The 21,151-nt window shown below is 39.2% G+C and overlaps 1 protein-coding gene across 1 annotated transcript in view; it reads left to right on the top strand.

The window, feature by feature from the left end:
* The window catches only part of TNFSF18 (TNF superfamily member 18), a 114,573-nt gene extending 94,205 nt beyond the window's left edge, over positions 1-20,368 (top strand). Inside the window, exon 6 of the mRNA XM_067728664.1 lies at positions 18,940-20,368. Within this exon, the coding sequence (XP_067584765.1) occupies positions 18,940-18,953 (14 nt within the window). The 3' untranslated portion in view covers positions 18,954-20,368. The remainder of the gene's footprint in view (positions 1-18,939) is intronic.
* Positions 20,369-21,151: the final 783 nt, after the last annotated feature.

Below are 21,151 nucleotides of genomic sequence, written 5' to 3'. Positions count from 1 at the left end.
AAAGATCTAATTATTCATTCACTAATTCATTCATTTATTCCACAAATATATGTCAAGGTTTTTCTAGGTACAAAGTGCAGTTAGGCGCTATAGACAATGTGAAACTTTGTAAGACATTGTGATTTAAGAAGCTATATCTAGTAAGAGAGATAGATGGATTCACAGAATTATAGAGCTAAAAGGTACCTCATACAAAGATAATCAATCCCCAATCTGTCATTTACAAATGGGGAAGCTGAGACACAGTGAGGTTAAGAAGTAATTCAGGAATTCAAATCTGGATTGTCCGAATCCCAGCCCAGTTCTTTTTTCAATTAGATCATCCAATACAATAACGAATGAAGCAAGTGCTATGATAAGCATAGGGCTATAATAAAGGATAACACATTCTAGCCAAATGAGAGAAGGGGGAAGAATTTTAATTCATGTGTGATGAAAGAGTAGGAGGCAGGCCTACAGGCAGAGGGTGAAGTGTGAGCAAAGGCACAGGGTGTGGAAGACACTGTGTGTGGTCCCCTGCTTGGTGAAGGTGATAGGTGGAGATAAGAGATGGGAGCTGACACTGAACAAAAAGGAAACCACATCCCAAGCAGCTGTAGTGCTATTTCAAGGAATCTCTGCTTTACTATTTAGGGGCTTCTTGTTTTTTTATTTTAGAAATTTATGGCTTGATGGGACCTTTTTCAGAGAAGGTAGCTAAGGTAGTTCAGGTAGCATGGTGAAAGGTGGGTGGGAGGGGCAGAGCAAGACCACCTAAAAGGCTAATGAGATAGCCCCAGTGAGGCGTGATCTATAGTGGCAGAAGCAACAGAGAGGAGAGGAGCTCAGACAGAAAAGCAATAGTAAGAAAACATGGATCTTGAAGAAGACATGGTTATAAGAACAATGATTTTAGTTATGACTGAAACAACCATCTCAGTATTTTAGATACTCCGTTTTAGCAACAAATGGATAGAATTATTTTCACTAAAATAATCAGATGCACTTTGAAATTTTGGTAGTTTAAATAACATAACAAAATATTTCGTCAAGCCTTCCTACTAAAACCTGGAATCAGACAAGGATGTCCATTCGCACCACTTCTATTCAGCATAGCATTGGTAGTCCTAGCTAGCAATCAGGCAAGAAAAAGAAATAAAAGTCATCCAAATTGGAAGGGAAGAGGTAAAATGGTGATTATATGCAGATGACATGATACTGTATACAGAAAACCCTAAAGACTCCTCACAAAAACTACTAGTACTGATAAACGAATTCAGCAAGGTAGCAGGATACAAGATTAACATACAGAAATCTGTTGCATTTCTTTACACTAGCAATAAAAATATCAGAAAGGGAAAGTAAAAAAACAATTTCTTGTAAAATCACATTAAAAAATATCTAGGAATAATCCTGACCAAGGAGGTGAAAGAATTATATGCTGGGAACTATAAAACATGAAAAAAGGAAACTGAAGATGATTCAAAGAAATGTAAAGATATCCCATGCTCTTGGATTGGAAGAATGATGCCATTCTGACCGGTATGAGGTTGTACCTCATTGTAGTTTTGATTTGCATTTCTCTAATAATTAGTGATGTTAAGCATCTTTTCATGTGCCGGTTGGCCATCTCTATGTCTTTTTGAAGAAATGTCTGTTTAAGTCTTCTGCCCGTTTTTTGATTGGGTTGTTTGGGTTTGTTTGTTATTAAGTTGTATAAGCTGTTTGTGTATTTTTGAAATTAAGCCCTTGTTGGTCACATAATTTGCAAATGTTTTCTCCCAGTCCGTAGGTTGTCTTTTCATTTTGTTTTTGGTTTCCTTTGATGTGAAAAAGCTTATAAGTTTGATTAGGTCCCATTTGTTTATTTTTGCTTTTATTTCTATTGCCTTGGGAGACTGCCCTAAGAAAACATTGGTATGATTTATGTCAGAGAATGTTTTGCCTATGTTCTCTTCTAGGGGTTTTATGGTGTTGTGTCTCTTATTTACGTCTTTAAGCCAGTTTGAGTTTATTTTTGTGTATGGTGTGAGGGAGTGTTGTAATTTCATTGATTTACATGTGGCTGTCCAGTTTTCCCAATACCAATTGAAGAGATTGTCTTTTCTCCATTGTATATTCTTGCCTTCTTTAATGAAGATTAATTGACTGTAGGTGTGTGGATTTATTCCTAGGCTGTCTATTCTGTTCCATTGATCCATATGTCTGTTTTTGTGCCAATACCACACTGTTTTGACTACTGTATGTTTGTAGTATTGTCTGAAGTCTGGGAGGGTTATGCTTCCAGCTTTGTTCTTTTTCCTCAGGATTACTTCGGCAATTCTTTTACAGTTCCCTAAAATTTATTAATTCCATAAATTTTATGGTTCTGTATAAATTTTAGGAATATTTCTTCTAGTTCTCTGAAAAATGTCATGGGTAATTTGACAGAGATTGCATTAAATCTGTAGATTGCTTTGGGTAGTATGGCCATTTTAACAATATTAATTCTTCCAATCCAGGAGCATGGGATATCTTTACATTTCTTTGAATCATCTTCAGTTTCCTTTTTTCATGTTTTATAGTTCCCAGCATATAATTCTTTCACCTCCTTGGTCAGGATTATTCCTAGATATTTTTTAATGTGATTTTACAAGAAATTGTTTTTTTACTTTCCCTTTCTGATATTTTTATTGCTAGTGTAAAGAAATGCAACAGATTTCTGTATGTTAATCTTGTATCCTGCTACCTTGCTGAATTCATTTATCAGTACTAGTAGTTTTTGTGAGGAGTCTTTAGGGCTTTCTGTATACAGTATCATGTCATCTGCATATAATCACCATATAGTTCACCAAAATCAACTATATTTCAATAAAAATTTTACAAAAGTATTTCTTCAAAATCATTTAACAAGCCTGACACCTGGCCAGAGCACCAAGACCCTGTGAGCAACACAGCAGAATTTACTGGGTACAGTGAAAGCAGTGCTCAGAGGGAAATGGGCAGTTGTAAACACCTTGGATGAGCTCAACCATAGGCTGGTCACAGCTGAGGAAAGAGTCAATGAGCTTGAATACAGGTCAGAATTCCCCAAACTGTAGAGGACCAGTGGTAACAACTATCCAAAAACCAGCAGACTACTCCCGGACACCAGCAAGCATTTATTTATTCCTTTACCGCAGGGTCACCTGCAGGCATAGCAAAGATCAATAAAACTAAAAGCTGGTTCTTTGACAAGATAAACAAAATTGATAAACCATTAACCAGACTCATCAAGAAAAAAAGAGAGAAGACTCAAATCAACAGAATTAGAAATGAAAAAGGAAAAGTAACAACTGATACTCCAGAAATACAAAGGATCATGAGAGATTACTACAAGCAACTATATGCCAATAAAATGGACAACCTGGAAGAAATGGACAAATTCTTAGAAAAGCACAACCTCCCGAGACTAAACCAGGAAGAAATAGAAAATATAAACAGATCAATCACAAGCACTGAATTTGAAAGTGTGATTAAAAATCTTCCAACAAAGAAAAGCCCAGGACCAGATGGCTTCACAGGCGAATTCTAGCAAACATTTAGAGAGGAGCTAACACCTATAGTGTTAAACTCTTCCAAAATATAGCACAGGCAGGAACACTCCCAAACTCATTCTTCAAGGCCACCATCACCCTGATACCAAAACTAGACAAAGGTGTCACAAAAAAAGAAAACTACAGGCCAATATCACTGATGAACATAGAAGCAAAAATCCTCAACAAAAGACTAGCAAACAGAATCCAACAGCACATTAAAAGGATCATACACCATGATCAAGTGGGGTTTATCCAAGGAATGCAAGGATTCTTCAATATACGCCAATCAATTGATGTGATATACCATATTAACAAATTGAAGGATAAAAACCACATGATCATCTCAATAGGTGCAGAAAAAGCTTTCGACAAAATTCAACACCCATTTATGATAAAAACCCTCCAGAAAGTAGGCATGGGGGAACTTACCTCAACATAACAAAGGCCATATATGACAAACCCACAGCCAACATCATTCTAAATGGTGAAAAACTGAAACCATTTCCACTAAGATCAGGAACAAGACAAGGTTGTCCACACTCACCACTATTATTAAACATAGTTTTGGAAGTTTTAGCCAGAGCAATCAGAGAAGAAAAAGAAATAAAAGGAATCCAAATCAGAAAAGAAGACATAAAACCATCATTGTTTGCAGATGACATGATACTATACACAGAGAATCCTAAAGATGCTACCAGAAAACTATTAGAGCTAAGCAATGAATTTTGTAAAGTAGCAGGATACAAAATTAACGCACAGAAATTTCTTGCATTCCTATACACTAATGATGAAAAATCTGAAAGAGAAATTAAGGAAACACTCCCATTTACCACTGCAACAAAAAGAATAAAATACCTAGGAATAAACCTACCTAAGGCAACAAAAGACCTGTATGCAGAAAACTGTAAGACACTGATGAAGGAAATAAAAGATGATACCAACAGATGGAGAGATATACTATGTTCTTGGATTGGGAGAATCAACATTGTGAAAATGACTATACTACCCAAAGCAATCTACAGATTCAATGCAATCCCTATCAAACTACCAATGGCATTTTTCACAGAGCTAGAATAAAAATGTTGCAATTTGTATGGAAACACAAAAGACCCTGAATAGCCAAAGCAATATTGAGAAATAAAAATGGAGCTGGAGGAATCAGGCTCCCTGACTTCAGACTATACTACAAAACTACAGTAATCAAGATAGTATGGTACTGGCACAAAAACAGAAATATAAATCAATGGAACAGGATAGAAAGTCCAGAGATAAACCCATGCACATATGGTCACCTTATCTTTCACAAAGGAGGCAAGAATATACGATGGAGAAAAGACAACCTCTTCAATAAGTGGTGCTGGGAAAACTGGACAGCTACATGTAAAAGAATGAAATTAGAACACTCCCTAACACCATACACACAAGTAAACTCAAAATGGATTAAATACCTAAATGCAAGGCCAGGCACTATAAAACTCTTACAGGAAAACAGAGGCAGAACACTCTATGACATAAATCATAGCAATATCCGTTTTGATCCACCTCCTAGAGAAATGGAGATAAAAACAAAAATAAACAAATGGGACGTAATGAAACTTAAAAGCTTTTGCACAGCAAAGTTAACCATAAAGAAGATGAAAAGACAGCCCTCAGAATGGGAGAAAATATTTGCAAATGAAGTAACTGACAAAGGATTTATCTCCAAAATATACAAGCAGCCCATGTAGCTCAATATCATAAAAACAAACAACCCAATCCAAAAATGGGCAGAAGACCTAAATCGACATTTTTCCAAAGAAGATACACAGATTGCCAACAAACACATGAAAGAATGCTCAACATCACTAATCACTAGAGAAATGCAAATCAAAACTACAATGAGGTATCACCTCACACCAGTCAGAATGGTCATCATCAAAAAATCTACAAGCAGTAAATTCTGGAGAGGGTGTGGAGAAAAGGGAACCCTCTTGCACTGTTGGTTGGAATGTAAATTGATACAGCCACTATGGAGAACAGTATGGAGGTTCCTTAAAAAACTAAAAATAGAACTACCATATGACCCAGCAATCCCACTACTTGGCATATACCCTGAGAAAACCATAATTCAAAAAGAGTCATGTAGTGGTATGGACTTACACATACTACCAAATGTAAAATAGCTAGTGGGAAGCAGCCACATAGCACAGGGAGATCGGCTCAGTGCTTTGTGACCACCTAGAGGCATGGGAATAGGGAGGGTGGGAGGGAGACGTAAGAGGGAGGAGATATGGGTATATATGTAGTATAGCTGATCACTTTGTTATAAAGCAGAAACTAACAAACCATTGTGAAGCCATTTTACTCCAATAAAGTTGTTAAAAAAAAAAAAGAGCCATGTACCACAATGTTCATTGCAGCACTATTTACAATATCCAGGACATGGAAGCAATGTAAGTGTCCATCAACAGACGAATGGATAAAGAAGATGTGGCACATATATACAATGTGCCAATTGAATATTACTCAGCCATAAAAAGAAATGAAATTGAGTTATTTGTAGTGAGGTGGATGGACCTAGAGTCTCATACAGAGTGAAGTAAGTCAGAAAGAGAAAAACAAATTCCGTATGCTAACAAATATATATGGAATCTAAAAAAAAAAAAAAAAAAAGAAAGATTCTGCAGAACCTAGAGGTAGGACAGGAATAAAGATGCAGATGTAGGGACTTCCCTGGTGGCGCAGTGGTTGGGAGTCCGCCTGCCGATGCAGGGGACGCGGGTTAGTGCCCCGGTCCGGGAGGATCCCCCGTGCCGCTCAGCGGCTGGGCCCATGGGCCATGGCCGCTGGGCCTGCGCGTCTGGAACCTGTGCTCCGCGTCGGGAGAGGCCACAGCGGTTAAAAGGCCCGCGTATCGCAAAGAAAAAAAAAGATGCAGATGTAGAGAATGGCCTGAGGACACAGGGAGGGGGAAGGGTAAGCTGGGACGAAGTGAGAGAATGGCTTTGACATATATACACTACGAAATGTAAAATAGGTGGGTAGAGGGAAGCAGCCACCTAGCACAGGGAAATCAGATCGGTGCTTTGTGACCACCTAGAGGGGTGGGATATGGAGGGTAGGAGGTAGACGCAAGAGCGAGGGGATATGGCGATATACGTATAGCTGATTCACTTTGTTGTACAGCAGAAACTAAAACAACATTCTAAAGCTATTATACTCTAATAAAGATGTTAAACAAAAAAAAAGCAGATACAGGAAAAAAAAGATCCACTCTCTAAGAAACTTTCAAATGTGCAATACAATATTATTAACTATAGTCACCATGCTTTATATTACTACTTCCTTAATCTGCAATGAGTTCATGACATCTTTAAGTCCTCCCTCTTTACCCAACCTTTCCCCTCTGCCTTCAAAGATATTTAGAAATTTCTACCTTGAAAAAACTTCCTTTGACGCTGCTACCAAGGCTAGCAATAGAGGAACTGAACTTTTTCAAACCATAGTCTACATGTACTTTGCCTCTATTTCCTTTTATTTCAATCATACATGGAGCTTGTGTTACACCTCTAACATCAAACTGAAAGTTAACGTCATCCATGATGTCTCAAATGACCTACTGTCAGTTCTCTTATTCTTTAGCTCCTTTATAGGATTAGTGTGATTGACTATATTCCTAAAACTCTCCCTGGCCTTTGACCTTCAAAATATCTTACTATCCTAGATTTTCCATGCTGCTCTCGTTTTTGTCTTGTCATTTCTCTTAAAATAAATTACAAGGTCCGATATGAGATTGGTTCTTTGTCTAACTCTCTAGCCTCATCTCTTTTCCATCTTGGATTTTATACTCATTATGCCAAATCTTTTTTTTTTTGGTTTCTTGATAAGTTCTATTTGTCTTTGCTCGACTCTGTTCCTTGGGACATGATGTTCTATCCCACAGGAGTACTCAACCCACTTCCCCTTCATCTAGCTAACTCCTTACTCATCCCTTATACATCAGCTAAAACGTAAGTTCCTTAAGGAGGCCTTCTCCAAACTTTCAAGTAGGGCTCTCTGCTCTTTAATCTCAAAGATCCATGTCACAACATTCATATTATTGTTATTATCTCAACTGTCAGTCACTTCCATTAAGCTATAGGATTTGTAAAGATTTGGTCTATTGCTATATACTCCCAGTGCTTGGCACGTGTGATTATTCACTAGTAGTTGTTGAATGAATAGATGAATAAACGGATGAGTGGATATTCTCCATCATCTCTGCTGATTCCTCTTCTTCTTTTTCTCCTCTCATGTATAAAAATTGAGATAGTTATGTCTCCTATAACTATTTCACAATATTGTGAGGATTAAATGAGGTAAGGTATATAAAATAACTTACTTATAAATTACAAAGAGATATGCTAGGATGTCACTTGCTATTATTACTGTTCCCTTATTAACAAGGCAGTCTATCATCTGTGGTGAAGAATGCCTTCAGAAATATTTATATTAGGACAGATGTTGTTTAAGGGTACAAACCTGCAACAAGTAGTGAATAAGCCTTAGGTGTCTAATGCACAGTATAGTGAATATAGACAATATTGTATTATAATCATCAAACTGACTAAGAGACTAGAACTTAATTATTCCAATCACCAAAAAGAAAGGATAAATATGTAACATGATAGAGGTGTTAACTGTTGCTACAATGCTAATCATATTACAGTATATAAATGTATCAAATTGCAATGTTATATGTAAAGTATATTTCAATAAAAAATATTTGTATTGGAATTCTCAGGGAGTTCTGAGATTGGACAAATTTGTGTTATTTTGATTAGCCAAAGATTCAAGAAGATTTGATTGACAGTTATGAAATCACTGACATCCTTGTGGAGGGTTCTCAGGATAATTTGAGATTTGCACTCTGCATTCTTAATTCTGGTCACAGAAAAATTTTAACAAAATAATTCCTACCTAAAGTTATCCTACCCTGAAAGTAAATCCCTGTTAAACAATGTCATTCCTTGTACAATAGGATCATTTTTCTGAATTTTGTTTTTGATTCCAGAAAGTCATCCAAGTTCTTTATTAATTAGTTTATCATGGAAACACAGAGAGACGGTTTTGAGAAGTTACCAAATAGGAAAGCGTTTTTATTTCCTTGCATTCACCTACTGTTTGGGGGCAACTCTTGTAGTGCTTTTAGATCTTCTCTGACAGTAGAGTAGCAATGAATACTATTTTTCAGAGATCATTATGGGGAAAGCCTAAATCCAAGAAGGAAGTAATTTGCCTAACGTTCTCCAGCCAGTGCAGTCTCAGAATTAGAAACAGAAATAGGATAACAATTTCTTGATACTGACTTCAAGAAGTTCATCATGAAGCTGTTTTCATGGGTTACATTGATCACAACGCATTGCAAAATACTATCCAAGTATTGGTATTGAACTTTGATCTGATCACATAACATTTAAGGAACGAATATTCTTTAATAACCTAAATGCAAAAAGAACTTGAAAAAGAATAGATACATGTACATGTAAAAAATAATCAACTATATGAAGCCCTAGAAATTTCCTTGTTATACAGTGGTCTGGTTTGTACTAGTGTTTTACTGAAAAGGAAGCAGCAAAGAAAGAGGAAACAAATGCAAGCCACTGTCATGTCGTCATGGAGTGTGTCTGGGCTCATTTGAACTCGGGCAAGTCAGCAGCCCTGGCCCTCATGCACTGCCTCCTGCATGGCACACAGGATGTTCAGCATCCATCCACATGTGGCCATGGATGAAACAGCCATGTTGACTTTCCTGAGGTGGGGTAAGAGTCTCTGTTTCAGGGTGGAGGCTCCAAATTCAGGGTACAGAGAGAATGTGTCCAGAAGTCCAGGTGACCGACATACCCTCTGGAGCTAGACAAGAAGAACAACTAATAATAACTAATATCTACTGAACACTGAGTGTACCAGTAACTCTTTTATGTACTTATGTGGATCATCTCATTTAATCTTCCTAACAAATCCATGCCAAATAAAGAAACTGAGATGTGGAAACGATAAGATACTTGCTCAAGTTCACAGAAGAAATAAGTAGCAAAGGCAGGCTGCAAGCTCAGGTAGTTGACTTTGAGGCTGAACGCTCCATCATTCTGCTGTATTAGCTCACTCATCAATGCAGATCATAAGCCTTGGTTAAGGCACGGAATTCTTTCATGATACCATGTTAGTGGGAAGAGAGTTATTGCCTAGACTGAGGGTAACCATTATGATGCCTGGTAATTGAAATAAAAATCACAAATGAAGGTTTCATTTAATCAAGTATTTTGAGTACCACATAACCAACCTCTGGGAGAAACTGAAAAAGAATGGGAACTGGGCTTGGCCTGAAGGAGCTTGCAATCAGAAGGTGCTACAAGTGACATCAAAGAGGCAGAAATATCTTTTGGAAACCTGTCATTGAGAAGCATGGAAATGGAGTTCCCCCATGATTTCTTTTTTTAAATAAATTTTAATAAATCTATTTATTTTACTTATTTTATTTTTGGCTGCATTGGGTCTTTGTTGCTGCGTACGGGTTTTCTCTAGTTGTGGTCAGTGGGGGCTACTCTTGTTGCCGTGTCTGGGCTTCTCATGGTGGTAGCTTCTGTTGTTGCGGAGCATGGGCTCTTGGTGCGCGGGCTTCAGTAGTTGTGGCATGCGGGCTCAGTAGTTGTGGCTCATGGGCTCAGTAGTTGTGGCTCGTGGGCTCTAGAGTGCAGGCTCAGTAGTTGTGGCACATGGGCTTAGTTGCTCCATGGCATGTGGGATCTTCCCGGACTAGGGCTCAAACCTGTGTCCTCTGCATTGGCAGGTGGATTCTTAACCACTGCACCACCAGGGAAGCCCATTCCTACATGATTTCTGACTCTGAGGCTTCCCCTTATGGTGTTAACACCAGAGTTTTTGAGGAAGAACATCTGTTTTCTATTTTTTTTTTTTTTTCTGAAGTTCTAGGACAACTTCTTAGCCTTTTGGGTCTCAATGACACAGTCATTCCATGACACAGAAGATATATTCTAGTGAGGGAAATAAAACCAGATGAGAAACCTCCCCATAACTCCCCTGTGTATAGTTTGTTTTGTCACTTTTTCTTTGGCTGCATTAGGCAAAGTGGTAATAAATTCTACTAGTTCTTTTCTCTTAGGGAATCCAGAAAACATTATGTTTGAGAAATTTTCACTTAAGATGAGGATGTGAAACAGACCTGCAGAATGAGAGACTGCATCTAAAACAATCCACCAATCATTACTTTCAAGTGCTTAGGACAAGTTCAACACAATACAAGGACCAGGTAAAAATCCCAAGAGAAGTATTATATAAGCACAATCCCTGATCCTCGAGGACTTTGCAGTGTGGTTAGAGATAGAAAGTACTACATGACACTCTAGAAGACCCAGATAATAAAATGCAAAGTGGGAATTGTTATCTATAGGTGTTTACAGAAAGGAGAGGTGAGTGAGAGCTGGGTAACCAGGGAAGGCTCTAAGAAGGAAGTAGAGATGAGGGTGTATGAGTGCACTGTGTGTGTGTGTGTGTGTGTGTGTGTGTGTGTGTGTGGTGGAAGATGTGGATATTAAAGGGGATGAGACTCAGGGCTCTGCTGTGGTGTGACAGCCAAAGAAGACATCTGTGTTCTCCAACTTTGGGAATTTATTTTGCCATCGTGACTACACCATTCCACCTCTCTGCTCTTTTCTTGGCAGAATTGCCAGTTGACCTAAATATGCTGCCACTGGATGCTGTATCCTCTTAAACACTGGGGCAAGTTTAGACAAGATAAATTATTTTTAGCTAGCCCCTCAGTTGGTGATAAAAAGACTGAGGTCCAAAGATAAAGAAAAATAAGGCATATTTGAAAGTTGCTAGGGGAGTAGATCTTAAAAATTCTCATCACAAGAAAAAAATTTTAACTATGTATGGTGATGGATGTTAACTAGACTTATTGTGGTGATCATTTTTCAATATATACAGATACCAAATCATTATTTTATATACCTGAAACTAATATAATGTTATATGTCCATTATACCTCAATAAAAATTAATTTAAAAATAGATACCTTTAATATCTGTTGATCATAAAAATGACAAAAGGTGTCTTTTAAATGAGTTAATTATATACTATTTACCATGGCTTCTTTAGATGTATTTGTGATAAATCCTTTATTTAGTGTACAGACAATATTTAGTGGGCCTCCTATAAGAGGGGCCCTTTATGAGATAAGAGCCAGCACTTTAATTTAGAAAACACAGCAGGAATGATACTTGGGAAAATTTCAAGAAATCAAAGTCTAGGTTTCTGAAACAAAGGAAGGAAGGAAGGAAAGAAAGAAAGAAAGAAAGGAAGAAAATGAAGCAAGGGAGGGAGGAAGGAGGATGAAAGGAAGGAAGGAAGGAAGAAAAAGAAGGGAATGGCCCTGTAGGAGAAAGTCGTGCAAGCACCGCAGGATGTTTTCTCAACATTTATGCAGTAGGCCTCTAGAAAAGGCCACCAATCTATCAGCTTTATTCTGGCTACGTTTTAGGGACTTTGGGGAATTTCCCTTTAAGACAATACTGCAGTTTCTTGGCAACTTATTTGTGACACATATTTTCTTAATAAACCCATGTAGTGCCTTGTTCTTTTGCTTCTCTGGCTCCCCATCTGGTTTTAGAGTGCTCATGGTTCTCTCGTAGAAAGTGGGTTTGCTTTTTTTTTTTTTTTTGGAGCGCAGGGAGAGGCTTCAGCCTGGTGTACACAAGAACTTCTGGAAAAATTGCTAAGCTAAATTCTTTATTTAGAGGGAAGGCATGGTTTTCCAGGAATAAGAACAGGGTCTCTCTCTTGAACATGGCACAGTTGTGCAACTTGATGAATTACAGGTCATGAAGAAGCAGTAATGTGATCTTCTGCACCCTTTCATCTCTCTCCTTGGCACACTTTCCTAGAACCTGGGCCCTTCACTCTATCGCAAGAGACATATAAAGCCTTTCCTTGGGTAGCATCACCATCTTCTACTTTCCCAATAAATACCTGAAACTCTGTATCCTAAGCTCCACTCTCCTCTCTGGCAGAATTATCCTGTGCGATCATAAGACCTTGCTTATGGCTAGCTGCTCCTTTGGAAAAGACCTGATGACTTAATGGGGCCATTCAATCTTTTTCAATTTGAAGGAAGCATTAACCTAAACTTAAAGAGTTTAATGGCACTGTGCTGGGCGGAGTAAGCAGGCATGCATGGATTCACTCATTCATGAGCTGCTTTGTCCTAGAAAAAATTTCAGGACAATGTCGAAAAACTCTTTGGGGGTCTTTTCTTCTTTTCCAGTTGTTGAACACTCCATAGGCATCAGCCATTGCTGTTAAGCACTGGGGTGAAAAGATGAATGGGGCTCGTGTGGCACCATGTCTTGTCCACAGAGAGATTACAGTCCAGCCAGGGAATATACATATATACCCAACTACTGACTTATATTAGGAATCAGAAGCAGGTGTGAACTTGTATTCTGATTGGTGAGGGAAAAAAGGCCTGGGTGCTTTTTCCTGAGAAGAGGGAATATGGAGAAAGAGAATTCTCTCCCTTACCTCTTTCACCAGGGAAGCATTGGAAGAGAACTAAAATTAAAGCCCAAAGGGGTGAATGCTGGTTTTACTATCTTGAAGCAGAAAAGCAATTGGTGAAAGCTTCCCTAGAAAGCAGCCTCCTTTTGGGGCCCAAGGCCAGTGTGGAAGAGGCTGTGCACTTAACACACAAGGGTGTCTGAGAGTCTGAGCCTTTGTTCCTGGTTTACACCATGCTAGGTTTGCCCACGCCTGCTTTGATGTGAACAGCTCTTCTTGATGATGCATGGTGGTGCTGGTGTGGGAAGGGGGTGAGAGAGAGGAATATGGGAAGATGGGAGCTCCATTTTCCCATACAACGCCCCTAACAACAAGAAGGAAAATGCAGTATCTAGCTCGCTCTGGTTCCCTTCTTACTGTATGCAGCTCCGCGAACAGTACCCTCAGTTTTCTCAGTTGCCGCTTTCAAAAGAGGTCCTGAGATTCACAAGTGAACTCCAGTGCATAAGGAAGGATGGCTAGAATCCAAGGAGGGCAACTTAACTTCCTAAAACGTTCTGCTCCTGTCATTTGGTCTCACCCCTCCCTTGCTCCCCTGCCCCAGTCCCCCACACCCACTCTGCACACTTTGGCCTTTGTGTTTTTAGCTCCCACTGTTTGGAACACACATCTCTTGTCATCTCTGCCTTCCTTCTCTAAACGTGCTGATCCTCCAAGACTCAGCTGAATTCCTCTTCCTTATGTCCTTCCCGTCACGTAACTATAGTTAACCTTGAACTCCCTTGCTTTGGGACTCCCATCTTAGAGGTCTGCGTTATTATTTAGATATTTTTTGGCTTTTTAATCGCTTTGGATGTGCTCACTTTGTCTTTCAAACTGCACAGAAAGAAACTAAGTCACAGAATTCTTTTATGTGCACAACAGAAGGTACTTAGTGCTTGGCCTGTCACTGGGCCCTAGAGGTAGATGCTTGCTTGACTGACTCTGTGGCGGCCTGTAGCATCAGACAACTAGAATGGGTGGAGTAGTGGAGGCTCAAAACTGAGGGAAGATGCAAAGATAACCAGGATGATGGTCATGATGGGTAGGACTCCAGAGAATGTCCTGCTAGCTATGCGTACATATCACAACCTGCTTACGCATATCCTGTTGAAGTTTGTTTCATGAGACTGCTAAGGCAAATAAGTCCCCGCTCAGAAGAATGAGCATAAATGGTCTTCAAAGTTCTCAGCCAGAGACAGGCTGGATATCAAAACATGCTGTCAGCATGTCCCTGCTTAGCCCCTTGGCTGGCCCATTCCGTCCTTTGCCTTTGGCAGCTCTGGGATCTATAATACTTTTCATGAAAGCATGAGGTCAGTATGTTTCATTCACACGGATCTTGGTGAAACTTGCAAAAGAATGGAGCATGTTTTCTATTCTTTCACAGTCTACAGCACACTTGTGAACTTACTGGAAGGCTCTGGGTCCACTCAAGACAGGAAATGAAGTTAGTGTTGTTGGTGCATCATAGTGCTATTTCTGAAAATGAAACTTTCTCTGGCTCCAAGGACAAGAAACATGCGGACAGCCACCCAAGAAGCTCACATCTGGAGAAGTAAGAGCTGTTGCCATCATTTGTCTCGGATAATGTGATAAAGCTGAAGGTGTGGGCATGTGGCAAAATACTTCCCTTTAGCAAACAATAAAACCATAAGCAACAAAAGGAGGGAGAAAATGCTATAAATCCGCTCTCATTTTCCTGATCACCCACAAGGAGCACAAAGGTCAAGATACTGAAAGTTACACCCACAAGAGCCTGGCCAGGCTGAGGATTTTTTGAGAATCTGTAGCTTAGTATGGGGCTTTCTATCATAGGACCTGCAAGCAGTTTCATTCAGCTGGACAAGAGAAAATAATCAGGTCCCAGGCAAAAAATTCCAAGAAAAAGTCCCTTTCCTTTTGATGACAATATTAATAATGACAATGATAAAAACAATAGGAACTAATTGAGCAACTACTATGTGCTAGTAATCTGGTCTTGGTGCTTTACCCATTCTAGTTCATTTAATCTTCATGAAAGGTCCCTAAGGTAGTCACTAGCATTATCTCCATTCTACAGATAAGTAAACTGAGGTACAGAGTGGGCAAAGGACTTGTCTAAGATTCATGGAGTGAATTAAGTCAAGGAGGTAGACTCCAGTTTACAGACTCTGCTCAAATAAGTGAAATATAAAGATAGTTCTTGAGCTTCTAGAGGATGGAGTTTAAGCCTTCTTTATCCATGGGACCTTGTGCAGTGCTTGGGCTAAAGCAGAAGTTTAATAAATATGGATCCTACAGCTGGCTAGATCAATGAGTCATTGGTAGAAAGGTCAGGGGCTTCATCCCTTCATCTGTTCTCACTGCTGTGGTGATATTTGAACCCAGGGTGGTAGGGAGTTCAGGTCCCCTTGACATGAGTTCCCTAGATGGTTTTAAAGGGCAGCGAGGTCATTTCTTTCCTTCTGTATATTCCCTTTGCTAGAAAAGTCCAGAGAGAATGGCAGCTGTGCAATCAGGTCATATTATAGCCAAGTTTTCTGCGGTTGTGAAGGCCTTGGCTTCAGGTGCTTTTTCACATGAGACCCTAAGAAGGTACTCTGATGGCAAAAATTGCCTTTTTATCTGTTATTGTCCTTTTCTTCTCTCCCTTTTTGTCTCTTCTATACTCTCATCTTTTACCTTCTCCTCTCATTTTCCTTTCTCTTCACTTTCCATTCATTTTATGTTAGAGCTAGACTTATTTAAAGTGTCCTAAAAATATTGTCATGGATATATTGTCATTGATAATTAGACATGACTAGAAAGATATATACATATATATATATACACACACACACACACACATATATCTTTTTAGCCATCATCATCATGTCTAATTCTGTGGTTGTGTGATTTACACACACAAGATCTCTAAGAAGGGTATTAAGATACATAACTATAAGCCCTAATCTAATTCAAGCAAAGTCAGCCCAAGCAAACTTAGATTGAGCCAAAGACAGCAAATCATAATTCTAAACAATCTCTTTGACTTGTAAACTGTTATTATTTGATCAGAATTAAAGCACTTAGCCTGAATGAGAGCCACGAGGTACCTGAGGTGTCAGTCTAGACAGACACAAATATAGTAACTGGATGATTCTGGAAGACGTGTCTTTTGGGTTTCTGAGATCATCTATGACATATCCCTGTACCCCAGATATTGCCCATATTAGAAGTATAGAGCTCACAATAAAAGACTAGATGTTTTCTGTAAACTCCTGATTGCTATGCCCTCCATATAGTATAACATGCAACAAAATTCTACATATAACCAGTATTGTATCTGAGAATACTAAAAAGGTTCAATTGAATGGACACACTCCCTCTTATTTACTCTGCTTACAAAGTTTTGTCTTCCTAGCTCCTATGCTCCCTTGAAACTGCTCAGGCTCCAGTCATAGGAGAACTCCAAATAGTCAGAAAAAGGACACTGTATAGTCTTTACCTAATTGACCTAACCCAAGGTACTTTACATCATTGACTCTGGCTTGATATCTGGGATACCACTCTTTCATAATTCCTCTTCCATCTCTCCAACATCTCCTTTCCAGTTCCCATTACAAGCCTACCTCTTAAATGTTGTCATTCTCCAAAGTTTAGTCCTTGGTCTTCTTCTCTTCTTACTCCTTATCGTTTCCCCGAGCAATCTCTTCCACATCAAAAGGGTCTGGTATTATCTGTACAGTGATGACATTCAGATCTGGATCTCCTGCCCAGATCTTACTCAGAAGCATTAGAACTATATAACTGCCACTGGACATCGCCATATAAATGTGCCGCAAAATCTTAAATTTAAAAGCTCCCTCGGGCTTCCCTGGTGGCGCAGTGGTTGAGAATCTGCCTGCTAATGCAGGGGACATGGGTTCAAGCCCTGGTCTGGGAAGATCCCACATGCCGCGGAGCAACTAGGCCCGTGAGCCACAACTACTGAGCCTGCGCGTCTGGAGCCTGTGCTCCGCAACAAGAGAGGCCGCGATAGTGAGAGGCCCATGCACCGCGATGAAGAGTGGACCCCGCTTGCCACAACTAGAGAAAGCCCTCGCACAGAAACGAAGACCCAACACGCAAAAATAAATAAATCAATAAATTAAAAAAAAGAAATTTCCCTGAATGAACTTACTTCCTCCCACCCCCAATATTTATTTCCTCTTTTGGTTAACCAGAAAACCAATCAACCTAAAAATCCAAGCAAGAAAGTCAACAATTATCCCTGAATCCTTCCTCCCCCTCATACCTCTTACCCAGTTGATCACCTCTTAAATCTTCCTCCAAGTTGATTCTTTCCATTCATGCCCACTAGCATTGCCTTAGTTCAGGCCTTTCTCTTATCTAGATTATCATACTAGTTTTATAACTGGGCTGTGTGACAATCCCTTACTCTTACTTGTTCTCTACACTGTTGCCAGCATATGCTTTCTAAAACACACATCTGGTCACTGCTCCAGTCTTTTCGAAGACTCCCTCACTGCCCAGATAATAAAGTCCAATGTCCTTTACATGGTTTCATATTAGGACTTTTTTGGCCAGAAGTGATGGAAACTCAATTTAAAGTGGTTCAAGTAGAACCCAGGTCATGAGAATGTCCAGGAATTGAACAGAAGCTTCAGGCACAAGGCTCAAATGATATCACTAGGGCTTCATCTTTCCATTTCTCTTGAGCTCTCTCACTCTGCCCCTGGATTCTACCTTCCTTGGTGTGTTGGTCTCATTTGGCATACAACTTGCAGGCAGCAGGAGATGGTAGCTGCTTACAACTCCAGGCTTGCATGATACATACAATTCAAGATTCCAAAGGAAGAAGACCCTTTAACCCAATTTTCATACATCAAATCTTAGGGAAAATTCTTATTGGTCTGGCTTGAGTCATGTGCCTTGAATTAATCATCATAACCAAGGAAGATAGAATCGTAGACTGGGTAATTTTGAGTCATTTTCTGTCTCTAGGAGGTTGCCATGAAAGATAGCCCAACCAAGATCACAAAGAGTAGGGAAGTGTGGTTCCCCAAAGAGAATCAGGGTGTTATTATCACTTGAAGGGGAAAGAGATGCTGATCAGACAAAATGACTTAAGTACACTCCCCATGACATACAGATCTCTCCATGATCTTGATCACTGTCAGTCTCTCCCATCACTAATCTTTCTTTCCATCACTGGACTACTTATAGACTCCTGAATGTGCCAGTTCGTTTCAGACCTTTCTGCCTTTGCAAGTGCTATTTTCTCTGCCTGGAATGTCTGGCAGGCTAAGTTTTATTCCTCTCTACAACTCCAGCTGAAATACCTTCTTCTCTGAGAGCCCTTTGCTGACTTCCAGCTCGTAAGGTGATTATTTCCTCTTTTGTGCCACTATTATACATATTACTTACCAACATTATTATGCTTTTTTTCACCCTATGCTGCAATTATTCATTTTTTTGTCTGTCTAGCCCAACAACCTGGGAGAGTACTACTAGATCCCTGAAACATAGAACAGATGCAGAGTAGGTGTTCAATAAATTATTGCATTGTGTTATGTGAATAAATATATGAATGGCTGAGTTTTTCAGTGGTAGAAATAACATATAAAGCTTACTATTTTTCCTGGATATCAGGAACATTCTTTGACTCATCCTTCTGCTCTTTCAACCTCCGTCTCGAAACATGCACACACAGATACATATGTGCAACAATTCCTCCAGAGGGATAAAGAGAACTACCTCCTTAGGACACACAGGGTTATCCTACTAACTGTTCCTTTATGCCCTTTCTACAGCTGGAAAAATAGCACATTGACCTTTGAAATGCTTTTTTCTTTTTGGATAGATGGAGAAGTATGAAACAAGCAGAAGGATAAAGGGTGTCTGAAGGGGAGAAGGGGAGGCCAGATGGAGAGGAAAGGATGAAGGAGAACGACAGAACCCCAAATGACAAATTTTCTGGACATTTCACGTTTGGTTACGGTTGTCCAAGTTTGTTTCCATGATGAGAAAATGGTATATGAAACTATTTGTGCCTACATCACATGACTTTGTGTGTTTACATAAGCAAGTTTAGTTTTGCTTAATACAGCTAAATTCCTCTCAAAGGAGTGTTGTTCTCAGAAAATGCATCAGTAATATAAGACTTGGATTTGCCAAAGAGAATTTGTGTGATCTTAGATCATCAGTCACCAAACATTCTACATCTATTTAATATCTGGAAAAATGGAAATCATTAATCCTGCTTTGACTTTCATGCCCAAAGGGTTATATGAAGTCCTCAAATGAGATATGTCAGAAAGTATTTTGTAATGTGTTAAATCAATGTGTACAAGAGTGAGTCATTAATATTAGAGAATGTTTAAAATTCCTCCATAGAACGATGTTAACGTAAATGCCATATTTTGAAGTTTATTTTTGTTTTACATTAACTTTCAACAATTGGATTTTAAAGGTACAGTAATAAGATTGTGAGTACATTTATGAGACGTCTCTGCTGAGCTTATAAACTGGATGAGGATTTTTCTTAATTTGGCTGACAGCATACAATCTGTTTTACCTGAGAGAAAAAAAAAAGAAAGGGATGGAGGAGAAAAAAAAAATCTGTAGCCAAATTTATTAAGGTGGATGCACTTGTTAGAAGAGCTAAATAGTTTTGATGATCTAAGATCACAATTAGCAGCAGCGTGACCTGGTCGAGAGAGGAGTCAAGGGGGCTGGTTCAAATTCCAAGTGTTTTCTGGAGTACTGTGTGACTGTGGGAAAACACTTCTTAGTCTTCTATTTGGAAGTGCTGAGGAAATTGCCAGTAGAGAAAGAAAATTTTAAAATATACCATGTATCCACAAGATCAGATTCAACTGAAAAATATTACACTATTTTTATTATATCAGTGCTTCGCACAGTATCAAGGTTCACTAATTATTTGTTGAGTGTATGTGAATGAGCATTGGAGTCAGAGAGAGGAAACAAGGATAAATTCATTGCTTACTTGACCTTCAATGTGTTGTTAAGTTTAACTTTTCTCTCTGTTTTCCTTCCTATGGAGGAAGGACAATTTTTATACTGAGAATCAATGATAACATGAGATGGAAAAGTAAACACAGATAAAAGTAACACCACCTTCCATATGTAGGCTTAATATTTTTCTAAGTTCTTTTATGTGCGACCTCTTATTGAAACTTACTGACAAGAGAGTATGGGAATTTTATAGGCACAATGTTTAAGCATACATACTTGGTTGTTTTCCCTCTTGCTAATAAAACTGATCTCTTCTACCCCATCCTCTGGCTCTCTCATGCTCAAGGAACACTATGAGCTGTTTCAAGGAATGATGCCACGTTCCATCCATAGGTCTAGCCACCTGAGACAAGCGTGGGCAACTGGCATGATTAGGTCCCTTGGGGATTAAGAAACCTACCCTGACTTATTGCCTCAGCAGGGCTGGCAATGACTCTTTCTCCAGCTTCACCCCTCCCTTTCTTACTTCCACTGTGGTGTAAATGGTATTATGTGAGGCATAGAAGTACAAAGAGGAAAGGGGTGGAGGTAAACTCAAGTAGAGAAAGTATCAGAAGACCACTTGGTAGACCTGAGCTCAAGCTAAGCACTCCCAAATTCACCTCAATATCCCTGTCAATCAGCATGTAGCCCTCATCTAGCTTCAGATTGCCACATGGGAGAGTGAACCCCAATTCACAAATGCTCATGGGAAAAAAGATTTTACTTCCTTTCACCATGTAAAGGGTACAGATTTGGGTGAGCACACACTTAACATGCTTTACCATGACCTGTTGAGATTTATCTTTAGAACTGTTGAAATCCTAACTATCTTTGGGATTCTTTCCACAACCTCAGTATCACAAAGAGGAACCTGGAAATTCTTGCAAACTGGGTCCTGGATATTACCCAAAGAAGAAATCTGGAAGACAAGCATCTTTGGAAGTAGAGCACAGCACAATCTATCCATCTTCATCATTGATGGCATTTTGCCAGATACAACTGACCAAACTCCTTTTCCTTATTTGCTCACCTTTACTCCTTACCTTCAGCCCATG

Source organism: Pseudorca crassidens, chromosome 2 (assembly GCF_039906515.1).
Source record: "Pseudorca crassidens isolate mPseCra1 chromosome 2, mPseCra1.hap1, whole genome shotgun sequence".
NCBI lineage: Eukaryota > Metazoa > Chordata > Mammalia > Artiodactyla > Delphinidae > Pseudorca > Pseudorca crassidens.
Note: the sequence above shows the minus strand (reverse complement) of the source record. Positions and strands in the feature narration are given on the sequence as shown.